General features: G+C 48.7%; 1 protein-coding gene across 5 annotated transcripts in view; it reads right to left on the bottom strand.

Annotated features, from left to right (window-relative positions):
- Tenm4 (teneurin transmembrane protein 4) overlaps window positions 1-15,428 on the bottom strand; it is a 477,470-nt gene that overhangs the window by 11,555 nt on the left and 450,487 nt on the right. For all 5 annotated transcript variants that reach the window (XM_032892953.1, XM_032892955.1, XM_032892951.1 and 2 more), the window contains 4 exons: window positions 10,272-10,444; window positions 7,091-7,326; window positions 3,074-3,370; window positions 28-1,642 (listed from right to left, as the gene is read on the bottom strand). In XM_032892953.1, the coding sequence (XP_032748844.1) occupies window positions 28-1,642; window positions 3,074-3,370; window positions 7,091-7,326; window positions 10,272-10,444 (2,321 nt within the window). The remainder of the gene's footprint in view (window positions 1-27; window positions 1,643-3,073; window positions 3,371-7,090; window positions 7,327-10,271; window positions 10,445-15,428) is intronic.

Here is a 15,428-nt window from a genome sequence, read left to right as displayed (position 1 = left end):
TGACCTAGGGTGTACCTCAGTCCTCACCTGTCATGAAGCACTTGATGTCCTGAGAGTTGCTGATGGGGTTGTTGTTCTTAAACATGTAGAGGTGAAAAGGCACGATGCTGCTGCTACTCAGGCGTTTCCAGAGTTCGTGGTCTGGGCTCGTCCAGCGTCCGGCCAGCACATCATAATCCCGTCGGCCCATGTGGACAAGTTTGGTGAGTGGATCATAAAGGCCGCCGTGGTAGCCAATGATGATCTGGAAGTTGGGGTTCGTGTCCATGTAGATCTCCCCATAGGCTGTGTATAGGATCTGCTTAATCATCAGGCCGGTTCCACTGAAGACAGCAAGGGGGGTCCCGATATTGTCACAAGCTATGTAAAACTCATCGCCACTGCTCAGCTCCATGGCAAAGAGGTGTCCTTGCAGATCATAGTAGAGGGACGTGATCTCAGAGCTGGAGTGGTTGTAGAGGTGGGTGACCTTGGTGGGGTTGGTCAGGTCTGCGTAGAAGAACTGTAGGTGGTGGCTGTGGCTGCTCTTGCTGGACACTCGCCGCCCCAGGCCGTCATAGCGGTACCTGACACTCCACCCACTAGCCCGGTTGTAGGCTTTGATGAGCAGGCCGGCTGAATTGTACTCGAAGACATCCCCGCCTCGCTGCCTTAGGAAGCCGTCTTCATCCATCTTGTACTGCACATCGCCCAGCCTCGTGATGCGGTCTCGGAGGTCGTACCGTAACGGTGTGAGCCGCGCGCTGTTCCCAGGGCTCAGCAAGTGGAGGTTTCCGTTGAGGTCATAGCTGTACCGCCAGAGTGGCTTGTCATTGATGGAGACCGTCTGCAGCTGGCCGTCGGCGTCGTACTCATAGGAGTAGCGGGTGGTGTTGGCGTAGGGTCCCACCTTGAGCTCCTTCTTCACCACCCGTCCCATGTTATCATACTGAACAGTCATCCAGTACATGAGTGACCGGAAAATCTCGTACTGCACTTCCTTCATCCTGCCGTAAGCGTCGAAATGCTTGGTGTGCGTCATGACGGCTGTGGTAATGATCTGGTTGATGTCGTAGTAGATGACACCAAACTTCCCAAACTGTTCTGTCTTCCCGGACACATCGTCATAGCGGTAGAGATCGATGGGCAGCGGGGTCTCATTGATCACGGCCTGCATGCTGGTCACGCGGAAACTGTTGTCATAGTTGTAATCAAAACGGGCATTGACCATGCCTTCTTCCGTGAATCGGAAGATCTGACGGTCGATCAGGGGCCCAATCTGACGGTAGCGGATAGTGCAGGTGAAGCCCTCATTCTGTAGGTTGACCGTCTTCAGCATGCCCGCGGTCTCGTCGTAGGTGAAGCTTACCTTGGTGGTGTCGTACAGGGTCTCAGCCAGCTTTGACAACTTGCCGTACTTGTAAATCACCCTGCGGCCAGTGCCCAAGTAGAAGGTATGTAACAGGTGTCCGTCCTCAGTGAAGTCCTGTATGACTGAGGCATTGCCTTCCGGCGGTTGGTAGATGTTCCTGTAGTAGCCCACTGAGCGAATGGTCTCCAGCGTCTGCCGGGCTACGTTGGGCATGGTCACAGAAGAGAGGCGGTCGTTCTTGTCAAACTCGAAGATGTACTGCCTCTGGCTGTGCAGGTGGAGCACCATGGACTGGAGGGAGAAGAAGATCATAGATGAGGGAGGTGGGAGAAGAAATGATAGCCAAGTACCCACAACTTCAAAGAAAGAAATGGAAGACTGAGAAAAGCGGTGTTCTGCACCATGCTCAAGCAGGCTGTCTCGTCCTGTGTATCATGGGATGCTTGACAGTAGGTTTCAGAGGTACTGTGGCTGGACTTAATCTCGGCCTTTGGCCTTGCAGGACTGGGTCCACTCTAATCATTTGCTTTCCTCTTGTGAGCAGCCTGAAGGTCAGCTCCTTTAGTGGTATGGATCAGATCACTTCTGCATGCAAAGGGGTGTGAGACCAGGATGCTCTGGCCTAAAGTATTTGCACCTTGCAATGGCTTCCCTACTGCCTTCCCTGCTCCAGACTTCTGACCTCAGTATTTCTACTCAAGCAAGAAGGAACGCTCTAAAACACAGCCTAGTGCTCTCAAAGCCTGGTGGCTCTGCTGAACAGCTTCTGTGGCTTCCCTGTGCCTATAGCATAAAGACCATGCTTGAGAAGGGCACTTTAGACGTTTCCTCACTTTTTATGTGGTGGCAAGACATGGGCTCACCCTGGGACAGGACAGGCTGGAATGGGAAGGGAGAACCTTGTTCTATAAATGCTCTCATTGTGCCACAGTGGCAACATCTGTTCTCTCCAGGTGTGGCTTTCAGGGCATGGGATGACCTCCACCATCTGTCTTATAGCCGCGTGATAGTACATGGCTCTCTCGCACAGGCAGAGGCATTCACCACAGAACAAGCAGAGCCTGGGACTCTGAACAGTTGACCAGGACAAGAAACAAAGATTCTGGATCCAGAAGCGGGGCATGAAGTGAATATTCTGTTTCATGAAAGTCATCAGATAACTAGCTTAGGTCTAGATATCAAAACTACCATGTCCCCCACCCCCATCCCCATATGAGACCAACTTCTGAATTTATGTGCTTTTAAGAAAATTTACCCATACATGTTTTATGATTTAGGTAATTTTTGATTCCTAGTTTCTGGGTGAAATGAATCCTGACCCGAAGTGGAAGGGATTTATGAAACCCAGTTCTAGCAGCATAGGATTAAACTTGCTCTGCCTCAGATCTGACCCCAGGCTTCTGCTTGGCTCTCTGTGGGGAGTTGGCACTGTGTGTGATAATCCTGGGAGCAGAACTTTGTCCTGGGTCAGCACCCTTGGACCAGTTAGGGTGGGACCTGCTCTTCTCCATCAGTAAGACTTTTGTGTTTTCCCTGGCTTAGGACCTCCTCCTCGCCACATTAAACCTATCATCTATTCATATACCCCCTGGGACCTTCTTTCCTTTTGAAAAAAATGTGTATCTCCCCCTTCAGAAACTATAGCAGTCAGATTTATCCTACTGAGGTTAGCAGTCTAGGCTTGGCCGTGGGGAGTCATGTCGAAGGGCGAGAGACACCTGCCTTCTCTAAGTACGTGTAACTCCACATCTTCCCATCCGCAAAGATCCGGGATGTGATGCGGCCGGCCTGGTCATATTCCATTCTCTCAGACATGATGCCCCTTTGGATTCCAGCAATGTGACCTCCAGGGGAGTAGGTCACATTGACACCATTCAGCCTGCTGCTAGGTGACCAGAGGCTAGGCCTCCCTGCCTGGTCATATAGGATCCGAAGGGTGAACTTCCGATGGTCGTCATAGATCTTCTCTGTGCGTGTGACACGGTCAAAGTCCAAGGATAAGAGGTTTCGGTTGTGAACCTGGGGAAGGGATAAGAAAGAGAGACTATAGATGTGGACACTGAGAATCTGTCTCTGATGGCCAACCAACTGTGTTGAGCTCCTGAGAACAGAAAGCAGGACAGGCTGTGGGCATCAAACCTCACCCTGCCATCTGTTAGTGCTCCGGAGTTTCCTTATCTGTACCATAGGGAAAAACAATGCCAGCTTCATAGGCCTGTTGTAAGAATAAAGACAACATGGGTGATGGTTGGGCACATGGTATCACTGGCTGATGAGGACATATGATTTTATCACGTCGTATATCAATGGGGACTTAAAAGAAGAAGTCAGATCCCTCTTAACTTTGTCCTAAAACAGAGCTACCAAGCGAGCCCAGCAAGTCAACACCTGAGCCGTCTGCCCCGTGCCGGACAGCATGCCGTGCTGGATTTCAAGATAAACAAGCTCAGGGAAGCTGCAGATCCGCGGCTCACATAGGACTGAGTACGGGCTTTGCTCTCATTAGTGCAGCAGACACTTGAGGGTGTTCTGAGCAAGTCCGAGCATTCCCGGGGCTCTGTACTTGCTATTCTTTGGGTCTCCCCTGCATTTGCCCACAGACAAAGCTTCTGGGTCACCTGCTGTCTTCTGAGATTTCCTCTCTTGTTTCTCCTCCTCAGAGGCTGCTGGGAGGCACGAGCGTTCACACCCCAAGTGGTTTCTCTTGTAGTCTGATTGGAACTAGCCCTAACTCTAGAGTGCTTTGCTTTTGCCTCCAGGATCAGAAGCCCCCTCGGTAGCCTCCTTGTGGTCTGCGAGGCCACCACTAACTCAGTGTCCCTTCTGAGTCAGAGCTGTAGGCCCTCGAGGAGGTAGCTGCAAGTAGGAGCCTGTTTCTGTGAGTACATAAGGGGATACACCAGGCCCTGGAACTTTCGGCTTAAGCTGGGCTGGCTGCCCAGTGAGTCCCAGGGATCTATCTTCTCTGCCTTTCCAGGATTAGGATTATAAACATGTCACCCATGCCTGGTCCCCCTCCTCCAAACGGGATCGGGGGAATAAATTCAGGCCCCCCAAGCACTTTACTGACTGAGCCATTTCCCCAGGTCTCCTGCTGGGAATATTTTAATAAAGAAATATGCTTTGGAGCCTTGGAGTTGACCTTCAGGCACGGGTTGTCCCCAAACGTTAGTAGGTTTTTCAAAGCTTCCAGCTGGGGGTGGGGAAGGGAGCTGGCCCTACAGGGCACAGGGGCACCTTTGTTGTCTCTTCTGCTTGTCATTCGATAAGTTTGACGAGCAAGAAGGCCCGAGAGGGAAGCGGATAATTAGGTCACACAATGTAAAATGGCATGTGTGGCCCGAGGAAATCCAAGATCATTTTGGGATCTGTATATTTAGAAGAGGGTTTGGGTATAGGCAGGTGTCGGGATTAAGGTTGGAATGTCAACCTCAACTTTTGTTGACTTGCTTTCCCTGTGTGACCTTGGTCAAGTGCCTTTCCTTCGCAGAGACTCACTTTCTTCCTGTGTACACTCCTAGATCTGTGAGTAAATCCTCAGTGGACTACTAACTAGGTGCATAGAAGGCGTCGGATAAATGGCTGTAATTATTTCCGCTAAATGACTGCACACGATCATGGTCAGTCTTAGAGGAAGGAGAGATATGTGTGTCTTCCCCCAGTCTCCCCATACAAATGCCGAGGCCCCGAAAATAAGGATTTATAATGACGATGCCGAGTCGGCTTTAGCTGTGAATGGCCTGGTTATAATAAGCTCGCCTTCCCCAGGGTAATCAAACACAATTGCAGAAGCAAAAACCGTGTGGCAGACAATTCCTGTGAAAAATCAGAGGCGTTGGAAGCTCAAACCTCGCTCTTTGCAGAGAGGGCTTGTGAAAAGAGCGGGGTGGGGGTGAGGCACACTGGCAACGGTGTTGGGAGCCTTTAGGAAGCACCTTTGGGAGATCTTTCTATCCCACAGTGTCACCTAGACAGCCCCCCCCCAAGTGAAGAAGGGGATCTGTATGTTTGTGACAAAATTAATAAAACTGAATCGAGCAGTTCACTGGGGGAAGCACCTTGCATTTCCTGTGCTCTGCAGTGGTGGCAATGAGATTATTTTACATCTTTCTTTATTAAAAAAAATTCCCGCCTGTATAAAAGATGATCTCCATTACGGGGAGGCACACCCGGCTAACATTCCCATTCCACAAACTGCCACCGCTGGCGGCCATTTATTTGGGGAGGAAGCAGACAGACGTGGCCACCAGACTAGACTATCATCTGTCTCTGGCTGGGAGAGGGACCAATTAAAGCCTGGGAAACTTCGGGTCCTGTTCACAGGGTAGAGAGAAACTCCTAATAGCGCTAACCACTGCCCTTTACTGAGCACGTGGGATCTGCAGCTCTGGGCGAGGTGCTTTGAATGCTTCACATCCTGCATCTGCAGAGGAAGCTTAGGCTCAGAGGAGTTGCTGGAGGCTACACGGGAGGCCCAGCGGGAATCCAGCCTGGGTCAAACTTCCCCTTTGGCACACTGCCTCAGATGTGCAGGGAGGGCTCCTGAGAATGCAGATGAGGGTTTAGTGAGACCACAGATGGTGGCAGGGAACAAAGACAGGCTAGGCCTTGTGCGGGAACTAGTAGGAGGCTGGTTTCCACATTAGCTAGCTAGCTACAGAGTTCTTGGCTGCTGAGGGTACGAATGAAGCTTGGGGTTTGCTGTTGGGTAAGATGCCAGCCGCCATGCTTCTGCCCTGCATCCGTTTCCCAGGGTTCATACCCACCAGTTATACGAATCGAGAGCTATCACTTATTCTTTTGACCTTGATTGCCCATGGGGGAGATGGGAACAGATACGAACTTCCTTAGCTGAGAGGCAGGGGATCAAGAGTCCACTGTGGCAGGGAGGAAGTTTCTGTGGATCACTTGAGCTCAGCTGCTGTCTATGGAGCAGCTGTGGTCTACAGGTACCGGGCAGAAATCCAGGCCGGGGTCACCAGCTGCCCCTCTGTACAGCCCCTGCCTTCTGCTTTGTATTTTGTATTACTGGGCAATCTGCAACCCCTGAGCTGCAGCTCCAGATTCCCTCAGCCCTGGTTCTCTCTTTGTTTCTAAGCTTAATCAAGCCTCTTCAGCTCTTCCAGTCCTTTCTCTGATTTCCTTCAACGGGGGTCCCGTTCTCAGTTCAGTGGTTTGCTGCTGGCATTTGCCTATGTATTTGCTGTATTCTGGGTGTGTCTCTCGGAGAGATCTACATCCGGCTCCTGTCGCCCTGCACTTCTTTGTTTCATCCATCTTATCTAGTTTGGTGGCTGTATATGTATGGGCCACATGTGGGGCAGGCTCTGAATGGGTGTTCCTTCTGCCTCTGTTCTAAACTTTGCCTCCCTATTCCCTGCCAAGGGTATTCTTGTTCCCTCGTGTCACTTCTAATCCTTGAAACAGCATGCGACTTTGGCTTTATTTTCCGATGACTGACACTGCGGCTTTAAGGTGACTGACATGCCCAAGTTCAGTCATGGAATAAAATAAGCTGGGAACTCAGCTCAGAGCTGACCCAGAAGCCAGCCGTGTTCACACACGTCAAAACCGAAAGGACGTCCCATAGCCTTTTTTTACGTGTGGCTTGTGGCCTCAGTTCTCCCCGTGGTAGATGAAGAAACTGGGGAGAGTTTCAAAAATGGGACCTGGTTCTCCAAATACACCCCACACACCCGACCCCTGCGCCAGGATCAGTGCCTTCAAGGTTCTGCTTACCCGCAGACGGCGTCCAAAGACCGTGACCTGACCACGAGCCTGCTCCTTGCGCTGTCGCCATTCCACCAGGTTGAGGCCATTATCAATGGGCAGCGTGACATTCCTCTTGCCTACAGTGGGGTTGACAGTGCCAGCCAGCAGGTGTGGCTCGGTCTGCAGAGCCACTTCCATGCCATTGGCCAGCAGCAGCCTCAGGGAGCCATCGGCCCCGATGTAGTAGCTGTTCCGGACTTGGTCTGAAGGAGAAGAAAGACGCTTAAGGGAGAGCGGATAGAGGCTATGTGGGGGATTAAATAGAAGTAATACTTTATCACTGAAGAAAACTAGGAAGATATCTGGAGACTGTATATAAGCCCAATACTCAAAACCATTGGAAATATATTGTATATATGTAGGTTTTACAGTATTTCCTAATGTACTTACAGAGTCAAATAGTTACTACAGAATTTTTCTCATCAGCCAATCATATCATGCTGTTAGATATTTGTAATAAACGCTTTTCATAATAACTACAGTCTTTGGGCTGGAGAGATGGCTCAGCAATTAAGATCTAGAGAACCTGAGTTAAACGGTCAGCCAGATGGTGGCTCACAATCATGTACTGTGGTCTGATGCCCTCTTCTGGCACGCAGGTGTACATGCAGACAGAGCACTCATATACATAAATAAATCTTTAAAACAATCAACCCACATTTAAAAAAGCCCCAAACCAAAACAAACAATAACCAGTCTTTCATTATTTGGCAATACATTGTATTTAATTCAATGTATTTAATAATACCAAATAGATACTTAATTCATTTCAGTTTTTTCAACTACATATAACATTGCAAGAAAATGCATTGTTGATATCTCTGTAAGTCAAAGAAGTGAGATACAAGTGGCCACAAGTCCTTTTTAGCGATAGGTGTTCAAAACATAGCCAGCATACTGTCACTGAATGTGCTGAGTGAGTATTTGATGGATTAAATTAAGTATTAGGCTATGTTAAGCCATAGAAATACAGTGCCAGGGACTGGAAAGATGGATCTGTGGTTAAGGTCCTTGCTGATCTTCCAGAGGACCTGAGTTCATTTCCCAGAACCGCATGGCAGCTTATAACCATCTGTAACTCCAGACACAGGGGATCTGAGCCCTCTTTCTGGCTTCCATGGGCACTAGGTAAGCATGTATATTTGTACACAAATATATAAACAAAGAACTCATACGCATTAAGCAAAATGAAACGCCATTTTAAAAAGATGTGGTTTTCATGGAAACCCTCACAGAATCTTCCCGTTAGAATGACACCGGGTTGGGCCTCTCCTTCGCAATCCATCGTTCCACACTTTATTGCTCACAGGGATTCTAACATCTGCCTCAGCGTTGCTATGCATCATTCCCTGACAATCTGTATTTTGCTTCCATTCGGAGTGTGAAAAAGCCTGTGTCAATTTATCTCCTAATGCTTCTCCTCACGGAATGCACATGTGGCTATTACTGCTGACTTTGAATGGGCCAGCACGTGGGGAGGCCCATGGCACACGATCCCAGCTAATGCTGGCTGTGACTGCCCAAGGGTGCCACTCATTAGCAGCTACTTCTCATTATTTCCCACCGTTCAGACCTAAGATGAAGCCGAAAGATCTTCTGACAAAGACTGCTGAGATGGCTGCCAGGCGGAGCACCCGAGCCCTGAACACAAAACAGACAGGGGGCCTGCGGTGGGCAGACATAGATACCATATCCCTTGGATTCTAGGGCCTGCTTTCTCTTTACATTCCAGTGTTTCTGGAATTGGAGTGTGTCTTACGATCTAGGCACGAGTGCTGAATCCTCCTCCACCTGGAAAGCTGAGATTAAATGGCGGTACATTTGAAAATCGAGGAGTGTTGCAATTTTCAGTTTTAAAAAGTTGCCCAAGCATAAAAAATGTATTAGAGCAGGCCTGCCGGTATAAAGTGGGTAGAAAGACAAAGCACTGAAGGGAAGAATCTGGGCTGAAGGTCACACATCTAACAGTCACTGTCTGAGGTAGCAACATTGGGTAGGTTTCTTAGCAGATGGCATTTTCTCTTGGCAGTAATCCTGCTAGAGCATACACACCATGGTGTGTCCCAACTCCTCACTACAGAAAGGAATTCCTGACCACTCTTTCTTTTATAAATTCTATGTTTTGCCCAGCTTTTTGAAAGACAAAAACTGTGTTTGGGAACAAAAGCAATATTGCAGACACACTAACATTTACCTCCTTGTGATAAATCCAAGTGCTTACTAGTTAGTTAATCCAGCAGATAGTTTCTGAGCAGCACTCTGTGCCTGGCCCATGCTACTCACTTTACAAATACTGTCTCCAGATATGTCTAGGCAACTCTGAGAGGCACATCTTCTAACGCAGACCCATTTCCAAGATCAAGAAACTGAGGCTTAGAGAATAAGAGTGACCCCTCCAGCAGGCACGGGTGCCTCAGGCCCACCCAGGGACTCTTCCATACACCAAACACCCCCTCAGCACGCTTTCTTTCCCTGAGGAAGAAACCCAAGGGCTGTGGTCTGATGAGGTGACAGAGACAGAGCTAGAACTGGACCTTGGACACCCAGAGCTGAGCTCCTCCTGATGCTAGAGGTGGAGGTCTGGGAGTGTATTAAATGAGGGAAGAGAGAGAAGACATCAGACAGGGCTTTCCTAAGTGGCATTGGTGTTCCTTTTAGGTTATTAAACTCAGGTGAAGCTAAAACACCAATTCGTATTGGAGATGATATGATGGATGCAGGGAAGGGAAATCTGGAGTCCTAGCAGAGGCACAAACCTCTCCAGGCTCCTGGAAATACTTCTTCACTCCCAAATCTCTGCCACAATTAGGTGTAATTACTCTTGGCCCTTGTCTCTCTTGTGCCAGTGAGAGCTAACTTTTTTGGTTTTTGTTTTTTTTTTTAAATCTGGGAGCCATTACAACAGCAGAGTAGGAGGTCACCTGGATTAACAACTAATGAATTCTCTCCCCTTTGTCCTGAGGATAATAGGATGGGACAATGCAGAGTCACTCTGAGGCCTCTGGCAGCCGATTTACAGGCCTCTGCCTGGTGTGCTTTGCAGATGAAGAGGTGGTACAGAGAAAAACCAAAGCAGGAGGCTTTTTAGGTCTTCGGCAGCTAGCGTAGTAGCTTCCTCCTCTGATCTCTTCAACCCTGGCTGACTTACCTTGTAAGAGAGTGTAGAAGGCACCCGAGGCAGACAGGTTGGTGGTTATGGTGACATCGTCTTTGCTCGAGGTCTCTACCTGCACGTGCACTGAGCTGTCTGTATCGCTTCGGAAACTGCTCACCTGGCCAGTTGGAAAGGTCACGTTTGTCAGGCGACCAAAACTGTCATACCTAGAAATCAAAGGGGTGGCACTTTAGTGACAGAAGTATGACGGTACATGTCATGGCTAGCTTTAGCTGCCAAACTGACACAAGCTTAGAGTCACCTGGGAAGAAGGAACCTCAGTTAAAGACTTGCCTTGATCAGACTGGCCTGTGACCTCTGTGAAAGCAGTTTCTTACTGGCTAATCAGTGTAGGTGGTGCCAGCCCTCAGTGGGCGGTGTCATCCCTAGGCAGGTGGGTCAGAGCTGTGTTGGAAAGCTAGGTGTGCTACCCAGAGGGACCCAGCCAGAAGAAGCATTCCTCCATGGTCCTGCTTAAGTTCTTACCTCCAGGTTCCTGCTCTGACTTCCCTCAGCGATGGACTGTGATGTGGACATGTAAACCAATCAAGCCTATTCCTCTTCCAAGTTAGTGTTGACCACTGATACCGTGATCACAGCAACAAAGAGCAAAACAGAACAGTGAGGTAGGTGAGGTTAGCTGTGTTCTATCTCCAGCTGTGGCTTGGCTTTTTTCTTTTGGCTGGGTCTCCTCCCAAGTCTCTAGTTTCTCCTTGTCCAAGGTTTGGCATACTTCCCTAGATGTAACTTTACCTGCTGATACTTAGCAGGGAAATGAATCACTTCTCTGAATCTTTCTTTCCTAGTTCTTGCCATGTGTGCAGCCCAGTGTGACCAGGGAGAGCCCTGGGAAAGTGCCCTGCTTTCTTCTTGTATGGAAGGCTGGTGTATGCGTTGGTTCCTCCTTAGGACTGTGAGTGCTCCAGGTCAAGACAGCTCTGTGGAGTCAGGCTGCTGGGCTGAGAGTTCGCACTCACCACCTGGGTTCTGTCGTCTATTTCTCTTGTGACCCAGCTGTGCTGGCTCCTGGTCCATCCCTACTCAAGTAAGTGAACGGATGAAGAATGGGCGTGGGGAGAAAGAGACCACGGTCCACTTACTCATGGCCTCCTGCAGGACTGGGCAGACCTGGGCACATAGTAGGTACGTGATAAACACCTGCTGAAAACCCAAAGCTAGAGGCACCTGCTCTCACTAAATGATACTTTAGCAATCTCCCTAGGCTTCTCTCCTGAGTTTTAGTCTCCAAACAGAGAGAGGCTTCGAATCAAGGCAGACAATTGTAATTATTATGGAAGGTGACTCCTAACGCATAATTAAATCGAGCCAGTGGAAGATACAATGAAAAGGCCCTGTGCCTTCAAGATCTGGTTTTCATTTTATATGTGACAGCCCAAACCCAGTCATTTCCATTCTTCCCATATTCCAGTCGGACTGAACGTCTTAATTAACTGAACATCAGATGCAACAGCCAATTTATAAATTTTTGTCTCCTATTCATCAATTTCAGTATCTCCCAGGGTTTGAGAAACGCTGATGGATTCCCCCGCCTCCTGATCGATACCCCTGATTGTCCCATCAGAGTTCTGCTTCTTCTTGGTGAATGGAAAGAGCTGGAGCCTCCCTTCCTCTGGGTCCCGAGACCTCTGCCCTGTGGGCCTCCTCTGCAGAACCTTTTTGCATGCTGAGAGCCACTACAGCACACTTTAGGAATCAGGGAAGGACAGTTCCCTCAGCCATTTAGGTTCCAAGTGGCTGCCTTGAGCCCCAGTTCTGTTTGGGTGATGATGGGACATTGCCTTGATTCTGATTATCATGTCTTTTTTATTTGGTTTAGTTTGACCCCCCCCCCCCCGAGACTGTCTCCTGTAGCCTTTGAACTGACTTTGAACTGGCTGTGCAGCTAAGGACAACACAGAACTGCCGATCCTCTTGTGGCTATGTCACCGGTGCTGGTATGACCGATGTGTCACCACTCTGGTTTGACTGCCCTGCTTTCCACTACAAAAACTCCCAGAGCACTGGCACGTTTTCTTCCAAACCAGAAGAGATGGCACAGTCTGGGCTGGGGGATCCTGTCTCTACCCTTGACAGAGAGGTGATCCTGGAGGACAGATCTCAGTCCTGTTTCCTCCTAACTCATAAGCCTCACCGCAGCCAGTGACTATGCAGGCAGACTCCATAGTGTAACCTTGGCCGCTATGCTCCCTGCTCCGTGAGTGGCAACACCAATGCCTAGGTCATAGATAAAGCGAGGGCCAAAAGAGGTCATGTATTTCCTGTGGACACGAACTTCTTACCAGGGTCTTTAGTTTCCTAGAGGTCTCTCCTTGGTGGAATGTCAGCCCCCAGAGGCTGGGATTTGGCTGGTCACTGCTGAATGCCTAGTACTTGGAGTGCTTAATAATGAGAGTGAAGGCTGGCTGTGTCACCTGACTCCTTCCCGTCTCTCTTTCTGACTTTGCAGGGAAAATTGCTCTGAACTTCCTTGAATTCCCTATGCTTCAGTCCCAAACATGCCAAGCCCAGGGGTTGTGCTGAGGTGCTGTTCTTTCTGTAGAGAGGCTTTCTTCCTTCTAGTGACGGCACAGCGAGTTCCTGTCATCATCTGTGCTTCCGTTCAGATACCCTAACTTCACGGTGAGGTCGTCCCTGACTGTTTCCAAAACAGACATGCTGCCGCCACCTCTACCACGTTACTCTACCGTACTCACGTCATTATCTTTGCTGTCTTGTTTACCCCCTCTCGTCCTGGAATGTAAGCTCCATGGGGACAGGGACCTTGCCCATATTCTCAATGCCTAGAGAAGACTCAGCATGGAGACCCTACGGGGCAGTGTTCACTGACTGAAGAAGGGGATGGTAGCTATTTCTGTGGGGTTTTTTGATCTGATTAAGAGCAGCCTTCTACTTGATATTCCCTTCTACATGGGGAAATATGAGCTCACGAATAATCATAGAGCTTTTGGGTATCATGGGTCATATTTGCAGCATCTTTTGGGATAGGGAGTGTTTCTGTCACTTAGAAATGGCGATGTCAGAGGTTGGAGAGGATGATCAACTTGCCTAAGGACACGGCTCATAGGAGGATACAGATTCAAAATCGGGTCTGCCTGGCCATGAAGATTGTGCTCTTCGATCAAACTTTCTATAAAAATGATGCTGTTTCAGGTAAACAAACAAACCACCACCACCACCACTACCAAAACCCTCTGTGTTCATAAGGGGGGAGATTCCGTTTGGAAGTCTCAAGTGGGTCGAGAAGACTGACAGCTTTCAAGACAAGCTCTGCTCGGCTCTGGCTGCAGCTCACTTAGCAGCGGAGCCAGGTCCCTATTGGGAGGGGGGAGGTAAAGATGGCCGGATGATTGGCTTTCCGTGGTTTCCTTCCACTGACTTTTCTTCACGCCAGGTTTCTGAAGCATCGTTATAGCACGGTGAAAGAAAACACATAAAAGATTCATGGAGCTGCCATGAACTTGGCTTTCAGAAGAGGACTGCTAAAGGGTATCTTCACACGCGCTGGAAGGCTTTCTTCACACTGCATACTTCACCGCGAGCCACTCGCTATGTGCCGCAAGTGAAGAAATGCCAAACCGCCTCTGTGATACACAACTTTCGCTCATCTTGACTTTTTGGTTGGATAACAAAGATGTGATTTTTATGACTTTCATCTGTAATTGTTCTAAATACCAGTGTCAGCAGCAAAAGGACATGGCCACTGTGTCATTTGTAAATAGAATTCAAAGCCAGCTATGAGGGTAGTTCACTTGGCCCAGGTCCCTGTAATGGATGACATTACATCACTTAGCATTCCTAAGTCTGGTCATAGCTGGAGTAGTTTCTGCATTTTGCAGTCACCACGCACACTGGAAGATTAAATCCCAACAATGAATTCTAACCTCCAGGATCACCGAGATCTGTAAGATCTGCAAACCTTATCATAAGCTCACTGATGTTGTTCCGAGGCCAGGCGTCTGCTGGTGGAGGGGTGAGGTACTTAGGAGTCAGGTCCAGCTGGGGTAGAATCCTGGTTCTTCCTTTTACACGGACCCTGCCCTGGCGCCCCAGTTGGTCTATGCTGAGTGTTCTGCTCCTTCCTAGTTATTCTTTGCCGTTCTCTGTCCCCTGAGGGGCTGTAGACTGCACGCTGGGTACCTCTGCTGCTTTGCTCGCTAGGGTCAAGGCAGTGGTAGACGCTAGAGAGGGACGCGGTCAGGGCACGCACTCCTTCATGTTCTCCCGCAGCCCTTTCACAGCTGCACCAACCACATCATCTTCTGGGTGGTTTCTCTCCCCCTAGTGACCGCTCCAGTGACGTGTTTTATGCCTGCCTTAGCCTGAAGGCTAGTGAAGGCTGCTCATCCTTTAGTGTCCATGGTCCCGGCACCTTCTTGTGAACCCTTAGCCTTACCTGTCCCTGTAGGTGCCTTCATTCCAAAAATGCTATTTTTGGAATCATGTCTCAGTGGATGGATACTTGTTTTTGCCTTTCTTTTTGAACTTTTGTCTTTTAGCCTGTGTAGTTCTGGTGAGAATTTTCTGTGGTTCTTATCCCTTTTACCTCGTATAAAATATGCTTTCCTTTAGGCCATTTTTGGAAAAATTCCCTTTCATAAATAGCTCAATAGTTTGAATATGACACACTTAGAAGTTTCTACATGTATGTATGCATGTGTGTATGTATGTGTGTGTATATACATATGTCTGTCTGTCTGTATGTGTGTATGTATGTATGTATGTATGCATGCATATTTTGTCTCATACTTTTTGAGCTTTTTAAACCTGTGTCCTGCTATTAATTGTGAACACTACTTGGTCATTATTTGTTCAGCTTTTTCTTCTGCCTATTTTCTCTTTTCTAGAATTCTATTACACGTACATTTGACCATTTGATATTCTCCCAGAGCTCGTGAATACCCTGCTCTGTGGGTTTATCTTTTCTCCTTTGTGTGTTGGTTTGGGTAATTTCTATTGACCTAGCTTCTTTCCCCAGCTGTGTCATGCTGTCATCAAGAGCTACGGGCCCATCAAAGGCATCCTTCATCTCTGTAGCCGTGTGTTTCTCATTTCTAGCATTTCCATTTGATTCTTTTTCTTCCACATCTCCGCTGAAATACCCATCTGATCTGCCCACGGCTCACCTTTTCC

The sequence above is a fragment of the Rattus rattus genome, chromosome 2, assembly GCF_011064425.1.
Source record: "Rattus rattus isolate New Zealand chromosome 2, Rrattus_CSIRO_v1, whole genome shotgun sequence".
Lineage (NCBI taxonomy): Eukaryota > Metazoa > Chordata > Mammalia > Rodentia > Muridae > Rattus > Rattus rattus.
Note: the sequence above shows the minus strand (reverse complement) of the source record. Positions and strands in the feature narration are given on the sequence as shown.